At 40.6% G+C, this 27,481-nt stretch overlaps 1 protein-coding gene across 1 annotated transcript in view; it reads left to right on the top strand.

Annotated features, from left to right (window-relative positions):
* RERG (RAS like estrogen regulated growth inhibitor) overlaps positions 1–27,481 on the top strand; it is a 106,851-nt gene that overhangs the window by 1,734 nt on the left and 77,636 nt on the right. The window contains exon 2 of the mRNA XM_082666646.1: positions 2,149–2,312. Within this exon, the coding sequence (XP_082522772.1) occupies positions 2,252–2,312 (61 nt within the window). The 5' untranslated portion in view covers positions 2,149–2,251. The remainder of the gene's footprint in view (positions 1–2,148; positions 2,313–27,481) is intronic.

The raw sequence follows: 27,481 nt of genomic DNA, 5'->3' as shown, positions 1-27,481 counted from the left end.
ATTTATTTAGTTAATACATCTCGATAGATTATGCTTCTGTGATGAACCACTGAACCTTAAACATAGAGGCCTTTTCTTTGTTTTTTCTTTTTGATTTTCAAATTTTTTTAGATTGTATCTTTTTCTTTTTTTAACATCTTTATTGGAGTATAATTGCTTTATAATGGTGTGTTAGTTTCTGCTTTATAACAAAGTGAATCAGCTATACGTATACATATATCCGCATATCTCCTCCCTCTTGAGTCTCCCTCCCTCCCACCCTCCCTATCCCATCCCTCTAGGTTGTCACAAAGCACCGAGCTGATCTCCCTGTGCTATGCAGCTGCTTCCTACTAGCTGTCTATTTTACATTTGGTAGTGTATGTATGTCAGTGCCACTCTCTCATTTCATCCCAGCTCACCCGAGGCCTTTTCGTGATGAATGCATATAAAATGACAAATAATGAAATTCTTTTTATCTTTAGCCAAAAGTGTGGGACTGGACAAATTACAGACGTAAAAGCTTCTGGGTTTTGTACTATTAATGATCACTAGGGAGTTTTTTCATTATTGGGTTGAAGTAAACAACAGCCAGTGTTATTGTTGACCTTTCTGTCCTTCGGAGGAAGCTCTGGCACTGTGGAAATCAGCAAATACAAAATTTGTGAGGTACAGGTCCATAGTTTAGATGCGTAATGAAGGAGACGACTACACGTTAACGTCTTTGTAGAAATGCTTCTTCAGAAAGACTTTTACTTTTTTCTTTCTCTGGAAAAGCTCTTTTTGAAAATTTGTAGATGCCAAAACTCTGGCAGGAACAGTTCATGTGTTTAGATAACAGACTTGAAAGTGAAGTCTTGTACTTAGGTTGAAAACATCGATAGCAGAAGTTCAGAATAGGGGAGCCTGCAATTCACGTGAAAAATGGGAACCTTAATATGAGTGTGCTGAAATATAACTACAGCGCCAGATGAAGAAGAGGAAGAATCGTATGAAACTTTTGCTGGGTCATTTGTCAGGTCATATCTCAAGGGGCGAATGCAGAGGGTGCCACATTTTTAGAGTGATTAAAATGGCAAATACCAGAGAAGAGAGCTGCACATGGTCAGGAGGGAAGGTGAGGGTCAGAAAAACATAAACAAGAACAGATGTCCCATGAAGAACCAGGGAAGATGATTGGGTCTCATTTTCCTAGAAAGTAGACATCTAGAATGGGGCAAAGGTTCCTAATAGCTGCTTGGCTACTTGAAGGGCTCTGAGTGAAAGAAAGAAAAAGTTGATATAATGCTTCTCCTCCCCCCATACCTGGAAGTGATAAATTAGACCCAGGATGGTTGTTAGATGGTTGTCTGATCAAAAAGGAAGGCTGGATGGATTTTTCCATTGACTCCAAGGTTTTTTCCAATTTTACATTTCCATGGTACCAAGGACCTAGGTGTCCTTCCTAAAGCATCCAACTATATGAAATGTGCTTACATTGTATATAATGTCATTTCCCAAGTGTCAGGACAGTACCATAAACTAATTTACTTGAGGTTGTCATAGAAAAGGAATCAGAAGTCAGCACATGTCATTTATCTTTTGTGTACCAGGGCATTGTGCCCAGAAAAATATAAAAATATTATCTAGATGTTATATATCAATTTTGGAACATGGGTATCTGTCACATGACTCAACCATGTGATCCAGTGTGAACAGAGATAAAATTTAAACCTTGGAATGCAAATTCAATCATATTACAATGGGATACATTAATATGAATGTGTATTATTCAGCCCAAAGGGAAATAAGAGTTCCAAATGTGACTCTCCCCATGTGTGTATGTATATTGGATGTTTGCAGACATGTGGAAAATACATGTATTCACAGGCAAGTATTTGTTATCAATGACTGACAAAAAACATTCTTTGAGGAAGTACTTTTGAAAATGCTATCTTGTGTAAAAATGCATTTTTTAGAACCAAACAGATCTGTGTGCAAGTCCTGGGTCTATCACTTTTTAGTTGAATGGTTTACAGTGTATTGCTAGAACCCTCTTGCAGGATTGTGGTGAAGATCACCAGGGAAGATGTCGATCGAGTGAATGGTGCTGGCACGTAGGGGATGCTTCAATAAATATGAGTTTCTTTCTCCAGTCAGTTATGAATTCCCAAATCTCTTTTGTTGAAGGATTGCTGATTTACAATGATATGGTGAAACCAAGGGCTGGAACCAAAAAGATCTTCTCAGCTCTTTAGTTTGAACCACAGTGAATTGCCTACCAGCAGCCGGCATGGCTAAAAGTTCAGAGGTCAAACTGGCAATATTTGGGAGAGCAGGCGTGGGCAAGTCAGGTAAGATTTTTGCGGTGGTTGTGTGTGTGTGTGTCTCTCTCTCTCCTGTTCTCCTGTGTTGCTCTTTCAGGTGAAGCCTCTTTCTCTTTATCTGAAATTTTCATTTTGCATAACCAGGTTTTGTGTCCTCTTTTGCTTCTCTATGGGAAAGAAGCTCTGCTGGTAATACACAAGGCAATGGATACAACACAGGTCTTGGTATTCTGAGGAAGGATGTTCAACTTCCAAAGAAATCAGATTGTAGAAATCAAAAAATACATTTGCTCTTTTTTTCTCTATATGAGATCTTGAAGGGCCAATGTAATATCTCATCAATCTTGATGAAACTGGCTCAGTGTCGAGCATGTGTTGGGTGCTGAATAAACGCTTGCCGAGGGAATATATCTTTACAAGAAACAGAATTGTATTATCACCCAACACGTCTAAAATTGGGGAGGACTGGTGAAAGCTGGGGCGTGTGTGACCTCAAGTAAGATAGCTATTGCCAGAACCTCTGGGGTGAATTTAAATGATCCAGTTGTGGCCCACGTTGGTAATTCAGAGGCTTTTGTATTTCACACCTCAGTAAAGGTTTGCAGACCTTTAAGATGAAGGGTGAAATGGTGGAAGTGAAAATGTATCTAATCCAATTTGAGAAATGGATCTCAGATTTTATAATTCAATGTTAAGTACATGTTGGTGAAATATCAGGGCAACGTGGTTTTTCAGATAACGTTGCTTTGATCTCTCACTGGAGGAAAGACTCATAATTGACTTTGCCCATTGAGCTCTTGGCTCTCAGCAAAGGACTCAAACAGACACCTAGTAGGTGTGTGTTTGTAGAGGGAAACCCATTCGGATCATCCAGTACAAGTCATCCACATAATCGTAAACAAACACGCATGAGCAGCTTTGAATTCTGTGACCAACCTCTCTTTCCAAACCAGCTCTCTGGTATATTTCAGTAATAAATCTTCCCTGTTCTAAGTTCTAAGTCTCTCTCTCTCTCTCTCTCTCTCTCTCTCTCTGTCTCTTTTTATTTTCTCAAGAGGGCTCTTTTCTGCCATCACTCTTTCCTCCTGCTTGCCACTTGCTCTGGCCTCTGGCAGAAACCAAGCAAAAAAAAAAAAAAAGATAGTTGACAAGGCTAAGAAACCGCCAGCCTTCAGGAGATCGAAGATCGTTAAACTCCCTGTTAATCTCCTCAGTGTTTCCTGATGGCGTGAGAACAAACAATTTCCGTAGCTGGTGGAAGGCTCTGGAGAGTGAGGAAACTGTTCCAGTGAGTGGAGGACCAAGGCGATGCCGTGTGTGGGAAGACATGTTCTAACAAGAGCTGGTCTAAATTTTTCACGACCGAGGGATCTAGACTTAGAGCTCAGTGTTTAACATTCATGCATGCAAAATTTAACACAGGCAATAAGGGAAGGGGAATTTTTACCCTTATATCATTTACCAAAATAAACTCTGCATCATTTGAAAAGTGAAACATAAAAATAAAAATCCAGTGGAGAGAACCACTTAACTCTGTGTACCGTATACCCACCCTTTTTCATCTGTATTATCTCAGAGCAAACTGGGTATCTCTTCCTGTCAAGGCTGATGCATCAGTTAGACCTCAGTTTCCTTTGTCTTCCCCCAAGTTGTTTCAATTATTTCTTCAAGGATTCTTCTCATTCTCTACTGACATTTTCCCCTCGAACATTTCTTCGTCCACTACTCCATCTTTTTCTTTTCTCCAAGGTTATTGAACTTGGGTTCTGCCTCACTGTCTTAACATTTTTGGACTTCCCATTCATTGCTTAAACATGGCAATCTTCCACTGTGGTCATGCTGCTGAAACTGCTTTTGTGAGGGTCACCACAGATCAATAACCAACCAATCTAATGAATCTTTCTCAGTTCTGGTCTTCTTAGAACTCTTGTTACCGTTCAACATAACCACTTACGCTTTCCTAAAACTCCTTCCTTCCCAGGCTCCCATGACATCACACTTCTTGGCTTTCCTGCCACCTCTCCATTGACCCTAAGCAGACATCTTCATGTGCTGCTTTTTACTGGCCTACCTCTCTCAAAGATTGGGGCTCTCAGGTTCTACATACCATCCTCTTGTCCTCTCACTGCAGACCTTCTCCCTAGGGGAAAGCCCTCAGACCCAGAGCTGAAGATGACACCTGCACACAGAGTCCACATTCTGTTGACCTTTGTTTTAATTTATGCAAAGGGCAGAAGTTGAACTTGTTCATTTAGGTCCTTTCCAACTCGAAAATCCGATGACTCTTGATTAATGACTGTTCTTTGGACTGGTTTTCCTGTCCACCTTATATACATTCTACCATGCGTGTTTATTTTCATTTAGGTGAAAATGACAGTGATAGACCACATGCCTTTAAACAATTGCCTTTTTGTCTGTCATCTATAAACAGACAGTGTTTTCCTATTTCAACATGAGGCTGTTTTCCTGAGACCTTGTAACCACACCTCCCGTTTATAAAGTAGACGGGTTTGACTTATGCATGGGAGACGGTTCTGAGACCTTTTCCCATAGTTCAGTGAAAACAACCATAGAGTACTTCATAGCTCATCTCTCAACTTTGAAATCAGACTGTGAATTCACGTTTATAATAGTTCTTAATTAATATGGAGATCTCTGCCTAATCACTGTATACCACCTTCGCCTTCCTATTGTACAGATTCAATTTATAAGTAACTTTTGTTTTTTTAAGTCTGCAAGAAATTATACCTGCTGGAATGTAACTACAGCTCCTCACTTACTCAAATGCCTCCCCCAAATGGTCATGACCCATCCGTGGGCTCAAACAATCCATTTCTCACCAAACGTTCCTGCAAAGGGGCGGCAGCTTGTGATCTTGGAGTGGTAGAAACTTGAGCGTCTCTGATCTGAACCTGGGTCTGTGTGAATTACTTCAGAGGCTTCAAGCCTTACCTGACCCATCTGCTTTCCTGCACGCTCAATACCAATTTGGAATTTGGGGTAAATAAGACCATATTGGCCATTTGCTAATGGAGTCAAGAACAGGAGACCTGGAGTCACACTATTAGGTCTGACTCCCAGTTCTACACTTTATTAGCTGTGTGAATTTAGCAACTTTAACAAGGTACTTAAATTTTCAATTTCTGCAATTATATGAAGGATGTAATAGTGCCTATTTCAAAGAGTTGTTGTTAGGACTGGCTGAGTTATTACACGCAAGTCTCTTAGAACAGTACCTGGCACGTAGTAAGTGCTCAAGTATATTAGCTTAAATTATTACAATTTTTCAAGGTGTGCTCTTCTTCATTTGTAAGTTATCTAGTGAAACCATACAATCAAAGATATATCTACGGGCTTCCCTGGTGGCGCAGTGGTTGAGAGTCTGCCTGGCGATGCGGGGGACACGGGTTCGTGCCCCGGTCCGGGAAGATCCCACGTGCCGTGGAGTCGCTGGGCCTGTGAGCCATGGCCGCTGAGCCTGCGCGTCCGGAGCCTGTGCTCCGCAATGGGAGAGGCCACAACAGTGAGAGGCCCGTGTACCGCAAAAAAAAAAAAAAAAAAGATATATCTACATTCAAGTGGATATTTGGGTTTTCAGTAAAAGTCAGAAAGCTTATAAGAAAAAATTTTGTATTGCTTGCTCAGCACACCCTAAACACACACACACACACACACACACAGACACACAGACACACACACTTTCTCAGTCTCTCTCTTTGTCTTAAATCCAGAGTCTGGTTTATGTCAATTACAGCTTGACCACTGCTGATCATAACAATACTTCTCCTGGCTAATATCTTGGAAATCTTGGAAAAACAGCCAGAAGTATTATGGTGTCATCAATAAATTAACACCGTTAAATTTGAAAGCGCTTCTGGTATGTGGTGGATGGTTTCCTAAGCCCAGGTAACAGATAAGCCTTCCATGTTTAAAACAGAATTTAACGTTAACCAGAAGTCTTTGGTTGACAGGTTGACATTAGAAGCGGCAGCACAGGCGAAACTTAATAATGTGTTAATTACAAAACATGTTGGGTATGTGTACATATATTGCAGTATTTACAGGGTCTTTTGTATCAGGAGGATTCTTCTTCCTTCTGTCTAGTTTTGGCAGTTCTTGCAGTTCTGTCTTCAACTGAGCTTCCTGGCTTGGCGAGTTTGCTGGTTCAGCATGAGGAACACTGTGTGGAATCTTCAACGTGGAGAGCCAAGTTTTCCCAGCCCTTTGCTTCTTCTCTTGCCCCAGCAGAGTAAACGTTTCCCTTCTCTGGCTAAGGGTAAGGCAGCCAGTAATAACACGGCATGTAGGGCATAGATTTCCTTTCTCGTGTGTGCCAGCCTGTAATGTGGCAGGCTCCAAGTAATGAAAGCAAAAAGACCTGCCATAAAACCTAGAATGAACACCACATTTATGTAAATGCTTCCTGGATTCACATTATTCGAATGTGTAGTAAGTGGGAGGAGTCGAGAGAAAAACAACTGAAATTTTCAGTTGCGTTTCACAGTTGACGTTCTCATTTTAGGACTGAAATATCGTGTGCCATAGCTAAATATATTTCTTGCAAGGGATAGTCTCAAAGTTAATGGAGTAATGCTATTCTCTGATTCAAAACCAATTGATGCACTCGTCCGTGAAGGCTTAAGTTCTTAGACTCAGGTTGCTGGGCTATGAATTGGGTGCCAAACACAAACAAGCATGGGATACCGTTTCCCTTGGCACAAAGAGATTTATTTTTTCTTCCTTTTTCTTGTTCTTGTTTGCTTTCCCCCCTCTCTCTCAATTATTAAAAGTTTTAAAAAGCCTTTTTCATTTTATTTTCAAGTGGGACGGGCAGGGACAATTCTGATTTTAAATGTGACTTTTCCATTGAGCACCAGATACTGCTTTAACATATATGTTTCTTGCTGGCTGAGTTATGTTTATGAGATCTCATATATATTAAATAAAGACAATATCAATAGCATCTTAGGTAGGTCAATTTCCTTATGCTATAGAGCTCAGCTTTGTGTTTTAGGACTTTTTCTTTACCCAAGTAGCTATACCAGTTCGTTCCCTTCATTTATACTTCATGGTGTAGTATGATGCTTCTTAAACATTGTCTTCAAAGTACTTCTAAAAGAAGGAGGAGAAAGACTTAGGGGATTGGGTCATGCAAGCATCTCATTACAATCATGTAATTGTTTTGCATGTTTTATTACTTATAGAAATATAGGCAAATTTTAATCCACAACATGTCTATGTTTGTTTGAATATAAAAACAATTTTATCCCCAAATCGGTGACTAAAATGGACTCTCCAGGAAGATATAGCAAATTGATCTGTGACTTCAATAATGCCTAGGCTTTGGGTCCAGTTTCAGGACCACGAGCAGAGGAAATAGCCTCAGCTGTGAGCATCACATGAATGTGAGCACCAGCAGTGGTCCTGTGCCTCACTTTCTACCTACTTACATTGCCAAGCAACTCTTCAAGTTCTCGTTTATTCTTGTTCTAAGATTATACAGATTATTTATACAGATATAAGATATATATATATATACAGATATATATATATAAGATATATATATAAGATATATATATGATATAAGATAAGATATAAGATATATAAGATATAAGATATAAGATATATATAAGATATAAGATATATTATACAGATATAAGATTATTCCATATTCATGGTAATTTTTCTTTAAATATTTGTTTAGGTAAAAAGAGGGACAGGTTGTATTTCAGGTGGGTACAGAAGTTCCACAGCTCCTGGAAACGTGTGTGTGTGTGTGTGTGTGTGTGGGTGTGTGAAGAAGCCTTTCCTAAGTGGTTGTTGAAATTTAAAGATTACTGGAAGTCAGGTCCATTGGTTCCTGTGTAGATGGTCGTTAGAGAAGTAATTGTTTTTTAATGGACTGGGCCAAAGGGAGGAAGGTGGCATTGAGACAAGTTTGGATAATGCTGGAAAAATAGCTGTTCTCTTGTCATAAAATACCGTGATGTGGTTACCTGTGGCTTTCAAGCATTTATACCTTCCTTTACCTGCAAAGATAGAAAAGCAAAAAGAGACAAACAGCCGAAATGAGTTTATTTTCATTTGATTCTTCCACCCCAAGAGGAACAGAAGGGTGTTTTCAAACTGCAGGTGTATACCTAAGGATATGTACAAAGTCAGACTTCTGTGCTAGGCTTAAGTCATGCAGACTTTTCTTGCGTGCCCAGGAAGTTAAGCAAAGATGAGGAATCGTGCATATAAGGACTTAGAAAAAGAAAGGGAAAGGAAAGAAAGAAGAGGAAAGGAAAATTAAAAGAATCAAAATCAGTTTTTTATTGGTGGGTAAACATTTTTGTAGGCTGGCAGTGGCCAATTCTTAAGCTTTTCTCCCAAGAAAAATATAATTAGGAAAGAAACAATACTGGAAAACAAAACAAAATCAAGAACTGTTTTTCAAAGTCAAAAGGACATATCTCTGTCTCTGCTTTTTTCTGCTGGGATATATTATCAAAATTCAATTGTCCTTAATTTTTATCTGATGACTAATTTATTTATTGAAATATTTTGCTGTAGTTTAATTATCAGTTACCAATTGGTTCCATTTTGATCATGACTTGTTTTCTTGGCAACAGACAAAGACTAAATTTGAGGGAGGGAGTGAAGAAAATTGTAAATCATCCTTGTAATTCCCCTTTTTATTACTGGTATTTCTCCAACTCATGGGTTTGGGGAAATCAGCCAAATTTTCAAGGTGGTACTGGCCTTGAAGCCAAAATTCCAGTGCAAACGCATCCCTATTGCTCCAGCTGCCTTTAAAAATTGATGTGGTTTCAGAAAAACAGCCATAATTTCTTCCATCCCATTAAAAATGAAAATAGTTATATTATGAAGACAAGGCAGCCTGAAATAGGTAATTTCAGCTTGGAATACGCAAATAGGTAAAGCTCCTATACATACACATGAGAGAGATTCTTACCTAGATCACCCAACTTACTGGAGCCTCAGCCACGTCTAGAATCCCAGTTTATGACTGTGCAAGGCTTTTGCAACTTTGCTACTAAGTGTTTTCATTTTGTATCACCCTGTTCCTTTCAAACACCTTTAATTAGGAAATGAAATGATCATTAGACTTTTGTAATATGAATTTTGTAAAAAAAAATCTAAAGGGTTTTATTTTCATAAGAAATTTCCAGTAATCAGTGAATTATCAATGCATGGCAAAGCCCCCTGGGAGTACGGGGTAAGCTGCCAATCAAGACAACCAAGATTCTCAGCAACCTGTGTATGTAGGAAAGTTCCCCTGTAATGCAGTATTCCATTTGGTATAGCTTTGGATCAAGAGTAAGAAGACTGATGAATCATCTTCTACTAAAGGGTACATTTCCCGTTGTTATCAAAAGAGAATATGATGCGCCATGTCCTGTCAGTATGATCTAATGAAAAAGAAAAGCACCCAGCCGAACCGAGTGAAAGGATTGGGGTTTAAACTTCACCTTCATCCCATCCATGACTCTCTCTTTTTATTAATCCGTCAAATGATACTTTTATTTGCTTTTTTTTAGCAGTGATGCAGGTCGGATAGGCTGTGAAGGTACTTTGAAAAGTTACACGTGTGATATAAATATGGTCCTAATACTATCATGCTTTTATTATGGAAATCCGTGCAGTTCTTCCCCTGCGTTCCTTAACATTCGTGTTTGGAAAAGCAGTATGGTCGGTTTCCCGGCTGTCCATCGCTGGAGGCTGGATGAACACGCTCAGGTCAGTAGCTGCCTATGAGGGTTCCTCCACTGAGTGTATAACGTTACAGATTATCCAGAGGTTGTAGATTCTATGCTGAAGGAATTTGCACTTTCAAATGTGTGAAATGAATAGACATGAAGTCAGGGTGTTTTTGTAGGCTCAGGATATAAGGGGGTCAAAAAAGGAGAAGAGTTTAGGAAAATAATTTGGACTTACGCCTTACTGGAGAAAGAAATATGGCATGTTATAGAATTTTTTGATAATCAAATCTTATCCTTATTAAAAAATTAAAGCTTTAAAACATTTACATATTTTTGATAGAAACATTTCTCAAAAAATATATAAATATATGTATCTATATATTTCCCTATAATCTTAAACTATGTTTTTATTCATTCATTCAATTATTCATTCAACAAGTATCTGTTGAGCGCCAACTTTGTGTTCTAGAATACCTTGCACATAGTACAGGATTCATGTACATTCCAAAAAAGCAGAGTAGTAACTATTTCTGCTCATTATTATATTCCCAGAGCAGATGAAGACTGGCTCCTCAATAAAGTGAATAAACTGAGTTAGAGTATGTGGTCTATATGCGCTATATAATTTCATCAAGAATCATATCTTCTAAATGGTCTCTTTATTGTTGCCAAAGTGTTTTCCTCTCCTGCGCTTGAATATCTCTGGTAACAGGAACTCAGCATGAGAAGAAATAGACCGTTCTATCCTTGGGCAACTGTATCAGTTACAGTCTTCCAGAGAAACAGAAACAGAACCAGTAGAACACACACACACACACACACACACACACACACACACACACACACACACACATTACGTCTTTCTATATTTATTTGGGCTGGCAAGAGTGAAATCTGTAGAGAAAGATGACAGGCTGGAAAGTCAGGGAGGAGTGAATGCTGCAAGCAAGAGGAAGAATGTCTTTCACTCTGGGAAAGCTCAGTTTTTGCACTAAAGGCCTTCCAGTAATCAGATAAGGTCCACCCACATCATTCAGGCTAATCTCTTGTGCTTAAGGTCAACTGATTGTAGATGTTAACCATATCTACAAAATACCTTCACAGCAACTCCTACAGTAACATTTGATTGAATAACTGGGTCCTAGAGCCCAGACAAACTGGCACATAAAACTATCACGAGTCTTCCTGTTACTTTACCTTCTTTGCAACCAAAGTCTGTTCATCAGTTTCTACTCACCGACTTTAACCCCTTCAAGTTCCACAGAGCACTTTAAATTCTTCTTCCTCATGACAGCCCTTAACATATCTGAAGATAAACCAGCATGCCTCCACCCGTGCCTGAGTTTTCTTTTTCATTGTCTGGTTCCTCACAGTGATTTCACTTGCTCTGCAGAGATCACGGTTTCTGGTCACAGCATCATCCTTGCGGTTCCACTCCAGCTGTGCACTCCACGAAGCGTAGGGCTTGGAAATGAATGCAGGCCTTTCAGATGTGGGATGCCCAGACCAGATAAGAGCACAGCTGTGGTTTTGCTACTAGATACTTTGCTTCTGCTAAGACATTCTAAGGTCACTGTTGCTTTCAGGGTGACAGTGGGGACAGTGTTGGCTCATGGGGTGTATACTGCAAATGAAGTCTTTTTCTTTAAATATATGCTGTTGCTGAGTCAGATCTTCCCATACTTGTACCTGAGTATGTGTCTGTTCCATTCAGGTGTGGAAGTTAATTCTTATCCTCTAAAATACTGTTTTGTTCAATTTAATTTATTCTTCTGGCTTGTCAGGAGCTTTTCGGATACAGCATGTGTATCATCCTTCTCTTCTTTCTGTCATTTGGAAATATGTTGGTTTTGGAACATTTTAGGCCCTGGATGCTCTTACTGAATCATAGAATTTTCCACTTTGGTATTATTTAGCTCACTGAAATGATGAGGAATCCCAGTGAGTTTTTTGGATAATTTTCAGCTAGTAAAGAAAAACAAAGGTCTTTGACTCTTGGTGTGGGGACATTAACACCATATCATGTTACTTCCATGTTCATTAAATAAGTTCTGTTTAGATTTGCCATAAAATAGGTTGTCTGGGAGGAAGCCTTACACACATTCTTGTCTTACGATTCAAGGTATCTTGCTATATAAAGTGCATAACAGTGATCAACTTTTATTGGCCCACATATCTAGTCTTTACAGAAAGTCATTTTCCAGAGAATCATTCCAGGATATGTATGTTTCTGTGCTGAAATAGCTGAGTTTATGTGATGCAAATCAGAGCTGAATTTTGGAAAGAGTTTTCTTCCTTAGATTATACTGGTAGATATCAAACTTTAGCATGCTTCAGAATCACCTGGAGGGCTTGTTAAAATGTATATTTCAGGTCACCACCCCTGAGGTTCTGATTCAGCAGGTCTGTAGTAGGGCCAGATAATTTTTTTTTTTTTTTTTTCCGGTACGCGGGCCTCTCACTGTTGTGGCCTCTCCCGTTGAGGAGCACAGGCTCCGGACGCGCAGGCTCAGTGGCCGTGGCTCACGGGCCCAGCTGCTCCACGGCATGTGGGATCTTCCCGGACCGGGGCACGAACCCATGTCCCCTGCATCGGCAGGCGGACTCACAACCACTGCGCCACCAGGGAAGCCCGAGAATTTGTATTTTTTAACAAATTCCCAGAGGATGCTGATGTTGCTAGTCTGAGGACCAAATTTTGGAAACCACTATTTTAAGTTTGCTAAGTACTCAGTTTCCATTTGAAATAGGTGTTTTCGGCTTTGGAAAAGCATACAGCTTTTTGTGAGCTACATGTAATAAACATTGAGTGCCAGGCACTGTCATGGGTACCAATGATACCAGGGTAAATAAAACAGACAGGGTCTCTGCACTCATGAAGTTAACATTCTAGCGGGAGTAGACTAGGCCAAAAATTACTCTATTGGGGCAGAGCAAATGTGAGCTTTTCCTGTGGTTCCTTAAGACTAGAATTTTTCATTCGCTTCATAGTAAGGTAAGTTTTGTTTAAAAAAAAAAAGTGTAAAGCTCAACAACTGTGACATGCTGAGCTTTGATTTTAAGATGATACTTTGGCAACAGTAGGGGTGGGTTGGGCTAAACTACAGTGTTAAGAGTCTGGGAGTTAAACATGGTCGAAGACCATGGTACCAAATATTCTACTGAGAGAAGCTACGTAGACCACATAGGAACTGAACCTAATAAACTTGAGCCTATGAACACAATGCTCCATCACTCAATTAAAGCCAATGTGGATTAGCTTTAATTAATATAAGATAGTTGTTCTTTCTCCAACATTTGGAAAAAAACAATTTTCAATTGCTTGCTGACAGTGGCATTTATAAAACTTACGCAATGGTTGTGTAGACAGAACTACGATATTGAGAAAAGTTCATAAGTTTCCACTGTTTTGGATAGAAAGATAACATCTTTTTCTCAGTGATGCATTTCCAGGTTTTTTTTTTTAAATGTTTTTTAAAGTTCTCTTCTGCTTTATGCCGTTGGACAGTAATTTAAGTGGTGAAGCCAAAAATTAAAAAGTAAGAATAAAATTGTGAATATTTATCTGTCTGAAAAGCATTTGACTTCTTTTTCCATTAAGAATCTTGTAAATTACAACTGAACCTAATAACTGAGCCAGCTTCCTAGTCATTTGGCAACATGTGTTGAGTTAGATGTTTTAAAGGAAGACTCAACCACACTTAGTAGTGTGAGTAATGGTTATCTGTTCCAATGCCTGGGACTATTTTTCCATTCATATATTTTATAATTGGAAACTGTTTTTGTAGCAGTTTCCAAAAGAGGTGAAATCAAGAGCACAGTAACCATACATTTAAATCCTTGAGTCCCAAAATTTAACCCATGATTTCTTAATGTCGCCCACTTATCAATTTACAAATAGTTATGAAATTCCTCCTATGTTCCCAATTATTCCACCCTCTTCATCCTCCTGCCATATGCCTAATAAAATGCCAATATTTGGGGGGAAGTCCAGAGAATTATATGATTATCCTCGTCTCAGGGACCTTAGTGTTTTGTTGGGCCTGTATGACTTGCAACTAGAAATCAGCTGGTATGGATTCCAGCACCATGATTGATTTTGACAAATTTGCATCTTGAAATATTTTTAGAAAATTGTCAGAGTTGCAAAAACAAACAGAGAGCTCTTGTGTACCCTTCACCTAGCTTCCCCCAATGATTAACACCTCACATAACTGCAATACATTATCAAAACCAGGAAACTGACATAGACACCGTATCAATTGTATGGCATGGTTACAACTAAGCTGTAAATATTAGAATGATTGATTTTTGACTCAATTCAGGCTCAGGACCCTTTTGAAAAGACAACAGCGATACAGAAGGAGAGACTTCAGTTGTTTTAAAATTAGTAATTGTTTATTTTACAGTCTGTTTGAAACAGGCTTTTAATAAAGGCTATGGACTGTAATTTTGTTTGATGCATGTCTTACATGTGGAATTTATGGAATTCATGGAATTTATGAGATTTAAATTTCCTCCTCCATCAATTTTTTTGGGTATTATTTTTGTTAAGAAAAGTGCATCATTTGTTCCAAGCAGTGTCCTGCAAACTGGAATTTGCCATCTGGATCCCCAGAGTGTTGTGTAACACAGTCCTCTGTCCCCTGTATTTCCTGTGTTTACAGGAAATTGGTGGTTAGATCCAGAGGCTTCATTTTATTCAGGTTTTCTTGTTGTTGTTTTTTTGGTTTTTTGCAAGGTGTTATTGTATACTTCTGTCACTCAATGTCTGGTAGCAATTGAAGCTCATTGTCTAGAGTAGACTTTCTAGAACAGCACTTTCCAACAGAAATTTCTGTGGTGATGGAAGTGTTCCATATCAGTCTTTACTTATTAGCGGGAATATTTTTATAAGGAGAAACTTCCTCTTAACCTCTTAACTGTGTTGCTCCTGTGAGGTTCAGTTTATATAGGAAAGACAGAAAAATTGTTTAATTCTTACTCTCTATTATCAGCTGTCAAAATAATAAGTTGGTTCCTTAGCATTCTCCAAAAGTGATGCACCCTCATCTTTATGTGTTTTTTGTTGTTGTCATAATTTGCATTTGACTTTATTGTAGTTATTCTTATTGAGGCTCAAATTGGTCAATCCTTGGCCAGAGGGGGTTTATTCAAATGAAGCTCATCATGGGTTTTCAAAAGGTGAAATTCAGTAAGCTATTTACTATCAGAAATTTATTTTTTGAGGTCTGTGCAAGTTAGTGTCTTAAACTGTACACAAGACAGTGTTCTAGCAGTTGAGTTCAGGCCATAAATGCTATAAGAGTCAACAAGAGGGAGAGAAATCAGTGGGAAATACTTGGGGAAGCTTTGAGGGAGGCGGTGGGAGACTGAAATACCATACGTTCAGTGAGATTTTTATGGTTCCCTTTCATTTCTTATCTTTCAAAATTATGATGTTTTCTTCATACCAATTCACATATGTCATTAATATTGGAATTAGGAGGGGAAAGAGGACAACCAAGTAATAAATGAAAGGGGTAGGAACTAATTGATGCTTAGGGAGGGTGAAGAGCCTTGGGCATCCTGCTGATTCAGTTGCAGGAAAAGCCCTTATAAAGCTCCCCAGAGCCAGCTTTTCAGTCTTCATCTCCCTTCAGTGGCAGGAACACAGGTTTGGAGCCTGACAGGCCATATATTAACTGTGTGTGTGGTCAGCTTACTTAACTTCAGTGCACCCCAGTTTCGTCTTCAATAAAATGCAGAAGATAATAACCATCTTCTATTAGGGCTGCTGTACGCCAAGCCCATATGAGATCTGATGATAACCAGCAATTGCAATAATTAGCTGATGTTTATAGCATTGACTGTAAGCCAACCGCTGTTATAAAACTTGACACATATGAACTCACATAATCATAACCACTCCTCTATGAATTGGCCCTGTTATTATCCCTTCTTTACAGATGAGAAGCTTGAGGAGGGCGTAAATAACTTGCCCAGGGCCTTACAGGTAGAGACGAGACTCTAGCAGAATTAGGACTCAAACCCAGGCAGTTTGCCTCTGGTGTCTGTGCTTTTATCCACAGTACTCAGAAAATTTCCAACAAAATGCCAATGCAGAGTTGTAGATGCTCAGCGATTGCCTTCTTCCCTTCTCCCTCTCTTGTCTTCTCTTCCTTGTTACTTGGGAACATTCATTTCGATTCATCAGTATCCATGAAAAGTACTTTACTTCACTGGAACCTTTACTAGGGAAAATGAGGAACCAGAACAGAGGAAACGGTGCTTAAACTACCAAGAGATCTTCTAGCTTTATATTACACTTTTCTTCAGCTCAGTTTTTAAAATAATACTTCTATTCCAAATTCTGCCTATGATTTCATGCTGAAACCACTTATTGGGCTTTTGAGGCGCAGCTGTATGCGAAGGAGGTGTTACGGGAGAAAGGCGGAAGTTGTACAGAAAGATGGGCGAGCTTAGCACTGAATATGTGAAAACTGTGAAGCGTGTTAAACATCTTCGGTGGGAAGGGAGGACACATTAATAATTTGACCTGGAAGAGCCCCAAAAGCAAAACTCAGAAGCTATTTAAAAATGTGAAAGTCCTAGGATGTCAACATGAAGGAAAATACATTGTTAAGTCAAAAATTTTAAATGATGGGGTGTGTTAAAAATATTGGATCGCAGAGAGTTGCTTCATTACTTATCACAATAAGAGGGTGTTTTTTTTCTCCACTGAAATGCAAGATGTTCTTGTGAACCAAATAGCTGGAAGAATCGGGCTCCTACACGGGGCAAAATGCCAGAAGGCTTCAAACGTTTTATGAAGGCAGATTGGATCCCATCAGATAACTGGAAATCTTTTATCTGCTATGAATAATTCATGATTAATTATTGCTGGAGACTTCTAGGTCAATAAATATTATTGAAGACTACGACGCTTCTTATAAAGGCAAAGGACCCCTGTCATCATTATTGATGATTGTTTTTGACTCCGTAATTCATTATGCAAATTTACATTATGGTGGTGCTATTTTGGGTGTATAATTGGTGTAAACAGCCTTGATGGCAAAGCAGAAACTCTACATATCGTTTTCTTAGGTCATTTTTTTCAGAGTCAGTCAAAAGGAGATGCTGTTCAGTACAAATTAAGAAATTCCTCAAGCCAACCATCACGAGAAAACATGAGCTTTTGTAAATGGGTTTTATTTAAGGCATAATGAAAGAAGATTTCTCTTGTATTATCTTTTATTTATGCAATGCAGCATTGCCATAGTTAGTAAGTGAACACTTTTATCTTATTGGGTCACCTTCAGGATAGTCATTATAATTTCCCAAATGCCTTTGTCTGTGTGCTCAGCTAAGACTATTGTTTAGTCCTGTGTACCTTGTGCCAGTTCCAATAGCATTCACAATATCGATAGGTTTTATTTCTAACATGTTCTGGTTTGAATGGCTTAAAAATTACTGTAGAGTAATTTTATTACAGTGAAAGGGTTTCATTTTATTGAGGGACACATGCAAACAAAAAGAAACAACTTGCCAAGAAATATCAAGTTCATTGTAATCTTGGAATGCTCTTTCTATAAAGATGTATCGATAAAGTTAGAAACAAAACTGAATTCTTCATGCTCCATGTTTTCAACATACTGGACTAGCCATTAGATCAAATTAGATAATTGAAAAATCTCCACTGTTATTTGATGAGTGTGTGTATGTGAGTGTGTGTGTGTGTGTGTGAGTGTGTGTGTGTGTATGTGAGTGTGTGTGTGTGTGTGTGTGTGTGTGTGTGTGTTGGCTAAGAATGCTAGTCCAGAAGATCAGAACCTCAACCAATTATGAATGGCAGTGGTTTCTACATTTGAAACACATGAAAAATTTTGAGATATGAATGGGCTTAATACTTAGTCTCTGTTTAGTCTCATGTTTAGCTTTTTCCTCCATATGTGGCAAATCTAGAATATAGGAATATAAGAAAAACATATAACTAGCTCTGCCCTGGGAGTAGAGAGTTGCAATCTGAATGGGAAGATTGTAATGGCATACAGTAGACATAGTGGGACATGCAGGAAAAAAAAAGAACACTCATGGTCTTTTCAATAAACGCCTCAGAATGCCATCAGGAGTGGAAACCTTTGACAAAATGTGTAAACTATAGAAATAAAAACAGTTGAATTATTTCAAAACATGCACATTAGAAAAAGGCTACCTTATGTTGCCACCTAGAGCCTCAGCCTTGCCTGGTTTATCTGAAGTAGATAATGAGATTTGGGACTTTTGAGCTGATGAGATTTTGAGGAGATTTTTGGACTTTGAGTAGATGCTGTAATGGATTGAGAATATTGAGGACCTTAGGACGGCATGAATATATTTGCATGTGGAATTCCCTTGCGGGGCCAGAGAGAGGAACGAGATGGACAGAATAATGACCACAAAGATGTCCACGTCCTAATCTCCAGAACCTGTGAATATGTTATCTTACAGGGCAAAAGGGACTTTACAGATGTGGTTGAAGTTACGAGCCTTGACATGGGGAGACTATCCTAGATTCTCCAGGTGAGTCCAGCTTAATCACATGATTCCCTGACATTGAAGAACCTTTCCAGGCTGAGGTCAGAGGCTGAGGTCAAGGGGAAGTGTGGCGAAGAAGGGATGGTCACAGAGATGTAATGGTGCTGGCTTTGAGGATAGAAGAAGGGAACCTTTAGCCAAGGATTATGGATAGACTCTGGAAGGTGGAGGAGGAAGGGAAATGGATTCTCCCCAAGAGCCTCCAGAGAGGCACTAATGACTTCTAACCTACGGAAGCGTAAGATGGCAAATTTGTGTCTTTTTCAGGGCACTAAACTTGTGACCATTTGGATTCTTATTCATGAAAATGGAGTGTGGCTCCCAGAAGCTTTGATTTCATACACTAAGAGCCTGCTGAGAATCAGTATGCATTTCACAGAATGAGTCTGTGCGTACATTTGCCCCCTTACCCTGACGTTCAGAACCATCTGTGGAAACTAAGGAATGGAGCCCAAATCAGCCTTGAGGGCGACCAAATGGAAGGGGATGATCAATATCCTGAAGAATCCTCACTGGTCAATTTCCAAGTTTAGAGAATTGCATTGAGTGATCACTTGAGTGGGCGTGACCCAAGGGGATTTGAGTCCTGCACCCCTCTTGGTAAAGAAGGGGGGTGCCTTTGAGAACTACACCCAAAGGAGGCTGCTAAACAGGTCAGACCGTATGGACGGATCAATAGAAGCATCCTTACTGAGAGAGGACAGGAAGGTAGAGAGCAGAGGAAGTAGATCCAGGGGTTGTAAAGGAAAGAGAGCTGAGGCCCCAGGGCTGGAGCACCCAGACCAAGAGACAAAGCGGTTTGTGACCTTTAGGCATCTCTGCTTTCTATGGGCCATGCGTGACCTGGTCATATTGAGGACAGAGACCTAAAGCAAGCAAAGCTGGGGACACAGGATAAAAGACTCAGGCTCCTTGATACAGGGAGCTCCATTCTGGTGCCCCTGGATAACACAGGATGCTGTGCACTGCATCTTGCTCTCCGCACTGCCTGTGCCCGTGAACACACACACTGAAGACAGATGGGCTAGAGACCTCTGCTCTGCCTCAGTCCGTGCAGTCAGGCATTTATACAGTGCAGGGCTGACGTTCCAAGATGACTTCAATCGGCTTCTGACATTTTATTGTCCGGCTTTGCGGGTCCATAAGAAACAAATAAGAATAGTTTACTTCCTACAATGCCGGGCACTTGGCAAAGTATTTTATTTCTCTTATCTCATTGAATAGCTCACCACAACACAAAGAATGTAGGTCTTGTTATAATTTCTCTCTTCCAGACGAGGCTCAGAGAGGTTTAACAACTTGCCCCAAGCATCCGTGGAATATATAGCAGAGCCAGAACTTGAACCTGCGTCTGCTGAATCCAAACGCCAGCTCTTTTCAGTTTCAGGCCCCACTCCTATTTCCATCGAGAAGAGCAATCCAGCCACATCAGTCACAGAAAGCACATCTCTCCCAGGTGTTTCTCTCCCAGGTGTTTCTCTCCCAGGTGTTTCTCTCCCAGGTGTTTCTCTCCCAGGTGTTTCTCTCCCAGGAGTTTCACATTTAACTCTTGGTGATCTAAGAGATTCTCACTGGTCTCCAAAAGAGGCTGCATTTTGTGACACCTACTAATAACTAGGATGGTTTTACAGCCCAGTAGCCAGACTGCTGAGGTTCAAATCCTGGCTGCGCTAGGATGTAAGTTACAGAATGCAGGCATTTGTGTGTGTGTTGATCAGAGCAATAGCCCCAGCCCCCAGACTAGCGTTTGACACATGGTAGGTGCTAAATAGATATTTGGAGAATAAAAGACTGCTTCAGTTGTGACTGTAAGTATTAAGTGGAAGAATCCATGAACATACTTAGAACAGCACCTGACAACGAATAAGTGCTCAGCCAATGTAAGCGATCGTTATTGTACATGAGATTGACACCCTTGGTCTGTGGTCCAATGGGCCTGGGATCCCTCAAGATGCCAGCCAAGAGGAGGTTCGGTTATTTTACGATTAGAACCTTTCTCCCTCATTCCTGACCTTTCTTATTTCTCCTCTCATTCTCACCTAGGACTGTTCTGTTTCAGAGGCAACAATGAAAGATTACACAGTATTTCTAAAATATAAACTGTGCTATGAATGCTGAAGAATAACCTCTCCTCTGCAGTATAGTTATGTACAAAATACCCTTCTCTGAATGAATTACTGACAGTACTTGGAGAGTCGCCATTTCTAACGGTCTTTGGAAACCATTTCTCAGCCCCGAGAAGTGGCATGGGTTTTGTTTTTAGTGTAAACCAGACGCTCACAGATCATCAAAAGCTTTCCCTTCAATGTGTTTACTGGAGTTGATTCTTAGTCTATTTTTGGTGCAAGGTCCACAGTCTTGGTAGCAGAGGAGACGTGATTGACCTTTCCACCAGGGTTTTAAACTTGATCAGTGTCGCTAATATGAAGCCCAAGTGTGGGGTTGCATCTGTTTGAGAAATACTTGCTCAGGAAAAAAGAATGATTAAGACAAGGTGTCATTTTCTAGCATGTTGGTGCCAACCTTGTAACAAGCTGATAATGTTAACTATCTCCATCCAAGGAGCCAGGGTCAACTCTTCAGTCAGAAAAGCTCTGCCTGGGCAGAAGGAAATGTTCTTTTATTTCCCCAGAAATAAACAAAAGCTTTGTCTCTACACCATTTTACTGCGATGGGCGGTGTGCCCCTTCTTCTCCTGGGCTTCTTTCTCATTTGCCTTAAGATGAATCCTGTTCACCAAATCGTTAACTAGAGAGGTCTCACTTATGTAAACTTGTGGAGGAACAGCCCCCCTTCTCGGATTTTAAATGTCCTGAAAGGAGGCAGGAAGTGATGGGATTGTATTCCTCAGGTAGTCAGGGCTCACACACTCAGCTTTGGATGGGGCACGTTTGCAGCGCACTGAGCTTCATGGGCGGATGGCTGCATCCCTTCCACGTGCTTGTCTGTTTAGCTTGTAATGTGGCTCACGATACACAAAACCCAAAACCATCCGACTGAGTGGCTCTTCGCCTTACGTTGTCCAATTTAAGCCATGATCTGGGGACAGAAACATAGGATGGAACTGAAGCTGTGAACCTTCTGGGGAGGAGGATGGCGTATGGACAGTGTATTCATCTTCAGGGATGCAGCTTCTAGGTAGCTGCGTGCCTCAGTTTGGTGCCACGTGGCAGCCGATGCTGTTTCCTCCCACCTTCCTGAACTGATTTTCTTTCGACCTCGGTTCAATCTGAGATAGATTTGGGTAATTAATGAAACCAACAGGAGAAAAATGAATAAATAACCCACAGCCAGCCTTGCTGTGCATTAACAAGGTAAGTGGAGATTTTCCCACGGGGGGCTACGGAACCAGGATACAGTCATTTGTAGGGCAGGGCAAAAGCCACCTGCTTAGCAGGAAAAAAACATGAGTGGGCAAAACCTATTCAGAGATTACCAATGACCTCTGTTGATCCAACTCTTTGTTTCCTAATGAGGCACCCTTGGCATCCAGGGTATCGCCCCTTATGTTGGAGGGGGGAAGGGGAGGGGAGGTGATCCGGTAGTGTTGGCACTTCCTGCCTTTTCTGACACCTTAGGCTCATCCTTAGCCATACTGGACCTTATCCAAAGCAACGCACCTGAAGGCAGTGCGGGAATCTCCTCAATTCTGCCACCGTCTCCAGGTGGCTAATTAGAATTTTTCCATTTCAACCCTTATTTGTTCATTAGCCAAGATGATAACGATGTGCAGAAGGGCTAGACCCGAGTCACTTGGCAAGCATTAATTTGAGAGGCTCTCTAGCTTTCTGGATCGTGCATTACGCTTTTCCACAAAGCGTATTCTGAAAGATAATATAGGTAGATGTTTCAAAAACCAAACCAAACCAAAAACTCTCTCCATTTCTGATGGATGTAAAGGGGTGACTCCTTGACATACGTTACTCCATGCCATCTGGCAACCGGAAATTGGTCTTGCAGAGGTAGTGGATTTCGAGTTGGTGGCGAAATCATAACATCACCGGTACGATTTTCTCTGTGGATTTCATCAAGTTCTCAGTGGTCAGACCAGCAACCCAGGATCCTGCAGCAAGCAGAGGGTGAAAAATGGACATAGCAAGAGATCCTGCTGTCAACAGAACTGCTTTAACAAAATAAAGCAAAGGAGAACTTCCTTCTTGGCAACTGCCTAGAGAACATCATGTGAAGCATTCCTGGAAAGATGGGCTCCAGGCTTTTAAACGACACCAAGACTCTATATACTGTGCATGAATCTGAGCTAATGAAATACTAGTAAAAGAGTAAAGCGTTCCTCATACAGATTTCACTTGAACACCATTTTTTTTCAGGAGATCAGAAAACATTTTTTTTTCTCTTTTATTAAAAATAGTCTAATAAAACCTATTTTCAAAAGTGTAGGTTCTGAGGAGAGAATGTATAGATTTGGGGAACTGAGGGGCAGCAGACCATATGCGAGAGGGGGTAGGAAAAGGGTGTTTCAAGAGATCTGTTTCTAGTGACTGCGAAAGGATCATTTACAATCCTGCTGAAATGTCTTCTGCCTTTCCTTCCTTCACGGCAGGCCTGGAATGTGCCATTGAAGGAAGCCAGGGTTTGTTGTTTAGAGCCCAGCCTGGATCCTGTACGTGTGTGTCAGGCGAGCTGTGGGAGTCCAGCTGCACACTGTCTCCTTTTCACCCTTCAGCATATAATTTAGCATAATCCTCTGAAGCTTTTCAAAACAGGGAAATAATCTTAAATCCTTGCACCGAGTTTGTGAGTCAGTGTTTTGATTGTTCTTGTAAAGGTACGTACCTTTCTTCCTGTTGGCAAAGCAAAAACCTCAGATTCAAATTATCTTGGAGGAGGGGTGGGAAAGTTGAGGATGAAAAGAAGCAAGTCTCTTTTCCCTGATTCATGCCTTTTTATAGAATAATAACCTCAGTCGTTTGCCTACCTCTGAAATTCAGGAACAGGAGGATGAATGCAGGGGAAGTAATAGCCAAGCGTTCGGAGGCAGATTTCTCTCCCTTGCGATGGTATTTATAGTTTCCCGTACTTACAGTACTTTTCCCTCCAAACCAGACCCAGAGTCAAAATGCCAGATGATCAGAAACATCTCCCAGCTCTAGGTTCAGCGCTCTTTCCGCTACACTGTATCGCTGTGTCTCCGTTATTATGTCCTGGACCCACAGAGTTTCTAAAACTGTCATTTTAAGTGTGTCTTTCTTTGGGGGAAATAAAAGAGGGGATTTCAGTGTGGGAGCATGAGAATGAGTGCACAGATAAGACTGTCACAATGGCAGAGAGGCAGGTATAATTCTCCACTAAAAGGAAACAGAATTCCTTGGAGAAGGGGTTCCAGGGCTGGGGTAGGCAAGTGAAAGATGAACGTGGAACATCTTGTGGCACCAGAAAGTAAGAAAGTGCTGGAAAATGAGAGAGGAGGGAAACATATCCCCCAACCTGAAAGGGCTCCCAACGGCCAGAGTTGGAATAATTTGAGCAAAGCAAATAACAACATAAATCCAATAATAGTATTGATTATAATTCAATGGATAACATGGCTCTCCTTGAGTCCACACTGATATAAACAAACAACCAGCTAAATAAAGACGAAGAAATAACAAGTCTTCTTTACAAAACAATTCCAGTTAATAAATATAGAATGAATGAGAGGAATAGAACATTATAACATCACAGGAGTAATTTATGCAGGCAACCATGGATGGATTTCGTGGGTGAAAGTTTTAAGCAGAAATGGGACACTTGCATAGTTTCAAAAGATCTCCCCTAAAATAAACATTTACTAATTGCAAAGGAAAAAATAGTAACGTTACAATGAAGAAACCTGGCATGCACCACCTTAACCGAGTACTAAAGGGGAAATTAAATAAGAAAACAACTAAATAAAATAATAATCACTAGGTGCAAGGCATATCGACATAGTATGATTCACTGAGAAGGGTACATCATATCTGTGGCAGTCTTTCCAATAATGTATAACCTCAATCTAACCGTGGATTAACACCAGACAAACACAAATTGAAGGGCATTTTGCAAAGAGCTGGCCAGTACTCTTTAAAAGTGTCAAGGCTGTGAAAAGGAAAGTCTGAAGAACTGTCACAAAATGTAGGGAGACTAAAGAGACATGATAACCGAATGCAATGTGACATTCTAGATTGTATCCTGGAAGAGAAAAAAAAAAGGACATTATTGCAAAAGCTGACGAAATCCAAATAAAATCTGTAGTTTGGTTAATAGTATGGTATCAATGTTAATTTCTTAGTTTTGATAATTGCACCATGGTTGCATGAGATATTATCATTACATGAATGTGGGGGAAGGGTGTACAGAGCTCTCTATTTTTATAACTCTCCTGTAAGTCCAAATTTATCTCAAAATGAAAAGTTATTGCATCGGTGATATTTAGTTATCTCTCTATATTTTTCAACACTGGAAAATAAATGAGCGTAAGGCATCCGGGACAGTGGCAAGAGAGCTGCTTATAAGAAAACTTGGCATTTGTTCATTCAACAGTTATTCAGAAGCCACTAGGTTGAATCACTGTGTTCGTTTCAGGGATTTAGCAGCTAACAGGCGAGACAGTTCCTGACAAATCAGTGAGTGCCAGCATGAAAAGTACATGGTTCTATGTGAAAACACAGAAGCAACACTTAACTTAGGCTTGGGGGATCAGAGGTCACAGAGCTGAAGATGAGTACAAACAAGCCAAACTGACTGGGTAAAGATGGAGTGCAGCGTTGGGGGGAAGTAACAGGCAGTAGAAACAGTGTATCAACAGTAGAAGCAGGAGAAAACGTGGAACTTTGGAAAAACAAAGAAATAGTGAACTTGGCTGGATCCTGAAGCTCAAGGGGAGCTAGAAAGGTAAGAATCCACCTGCCGATGCAGGGGACCTGGGTTCGAGCCCTGGTCCGGGAAGATCCAACATGCCACGGAGCCGCTAAGCCCGAGCACCACAACTACCGAGCCTGCGCTCTAGAGGCTGTGAGCCACAGCTACTGAAGCCCGCGCGCCTAGAGCCCGTGCTCTACAACAAGAGAAGCCGCCGCAGTGCGAAGCCTGCGCACCACAACGAAAAGTAGCCCCTGCTCGCCGCAACTAGAGGAAGCCCACGCACAGCAACAAAGACCCAACACAACCAAAAATAAATAAATAAAATAAATTTATTAAAAAAAAAAAAGGTAAGCAGAAACCAGACGATGTTAAGAAGCTTGCAACTTAACCAAAATGTGAGGGGCAATGAGTAAAGAGCTCTAATCAGGGAGTGATGTTATCAAATTTATATTTTAGAAAAAGTACTCTGGCTTCCTTGTGAGGACCAGATTATACAGGGAGGTGGGGCAGAGGTGGAGGGGTAGGGACACCAACTAGGAGGCTACTACAAGAGTCCCAGCAAGGGATGGTGACAGCCTTGACACCACAGTGAGGGCTTTAAAGAGAAAGTGGACAGATTTAAGAGGTTTCAGGAAGGCATAATCAGCAGAGGTCAATGCTTGATTGCATGAGGGTGGCGAGGGAGAGGGAAGATTTACTGTGGAGAATGTTCAATTCCACGTCTAGACTCCATACGTCATTTCTTAGGCTGCACATAGATTGGTGCTATCATGTATGGCAGTGGCCTGTGACTCAAATATGGTTATCTGGAGATCTCTGATGATGCTTGTGTGAGTGTGACAGACACACCTTAAGATGACCCCTAATGAACCATGTCCCTTCCCCTTGAATTCACGTAGAACCTGTGACTTGCTTCTAAACAACAGAAAATGGCAAAGGTGATGGGGTGTCACTTCTCTGATTAAGTTACATTACATAAGACTCTGTCTTAGCAAACTGGAGTGAGAGAGACACCCTCCCCTTGCTGGCTTTGAATAAGGAAGATGCCTTGTTGTGAGACAGCTGTGTGGCAAGGAACTATGGGTAACTTCTAGGTGCTCAGAGCCCCCTAACACACACCCTCCTCCCCTCAACAGTCAGCAAAAAAAATGAATCTTGGTCCCCAACCGTGAGGAATTGAATTGTCCCAACACCCCGAGGAGGCCTGAAAATGCATCTTTCCCAAGTCAAGCCTCTGATGAGACCACAGTCCCCGGCTGACCCTTGGTGGCAGCGCGGGGAGCCCCTGAGCAGTGTGGTGGGACAAGAAGCTGCAAGATACTAAAGGGTGTCTGAGCCGCTACGTTTGTGGCCATTTGTTATGCAGTCCCAGAAAATGAGTACACTTGCTCCAGATGCCTTTATTCCCTCTTTTGTATTTCCTATCTTTAGCTCTGTCCATTATCAGGGTCTTCAACCAGGGATCTTGGTCTTGTTTTTACCTATCCTTACATTTTTCAGCTTTTTAACCTGGAGGTTCCGAATATCAAAGACTCTCTTTAGCTCTAGTACCAGAACCTGGGTTAACTTAAAAATTAAGGAACATCTTACTGCATTTGGACAACCCTGTATTATGATGTGTGCATAACCCATGACCAGTGACATTTGCTTTCAGGTTTTGGAGCAGCCTAAAGGCCTTCCCACTGTTGAATCTCTGAGGACCCATCGTAGACCCAAGTTGCCTTTTCGTGCTCTCCTATGTCCCTTACCATAGGCCCTGTGGATGGAAGGTCTTTCAGGCTTCACTTAAGGTGTCAACAGCTGCTTTAATTCTTGCAGTTCTTTGAACCCCCTAATCTAATCCCTAAACCAGACTCTATATAATGCACCCCCAACTCCTCCCTGTCTTTCTATTACTAAGAATAGTAACATTTAAAATTAATATTAAAAAGTGGATAGATGATTATGAAAAGAGCATACGTGGAGATGTACGGAGTCTAAGAAATCATATGGATTTCTTAATGTCAAGATCTCTGTTCTGTATCCTTGATGAAATAGGTGATAACTAGGAAACTGTGGCTTTCTGCCTTATTCATAAATTTTTGAGGATGGGAT

The sequence above is a fragment of the Grampus griseus genome (genome assembly GCF_964374135.1).
Source record: "Grampus griseus genome assembly, chromosome: 11".
NCBI classification, from domain to species: Eukaryota; Metazoa; Chordata; class Mammalia; order Artiodactyla; family Delphinidae; genus Grampus; species Grampus griseus.
Note: the sequence above shows the minus strand (reverse complement) of the source record. Positions and strands in the feature narration are given on the sequence as shown.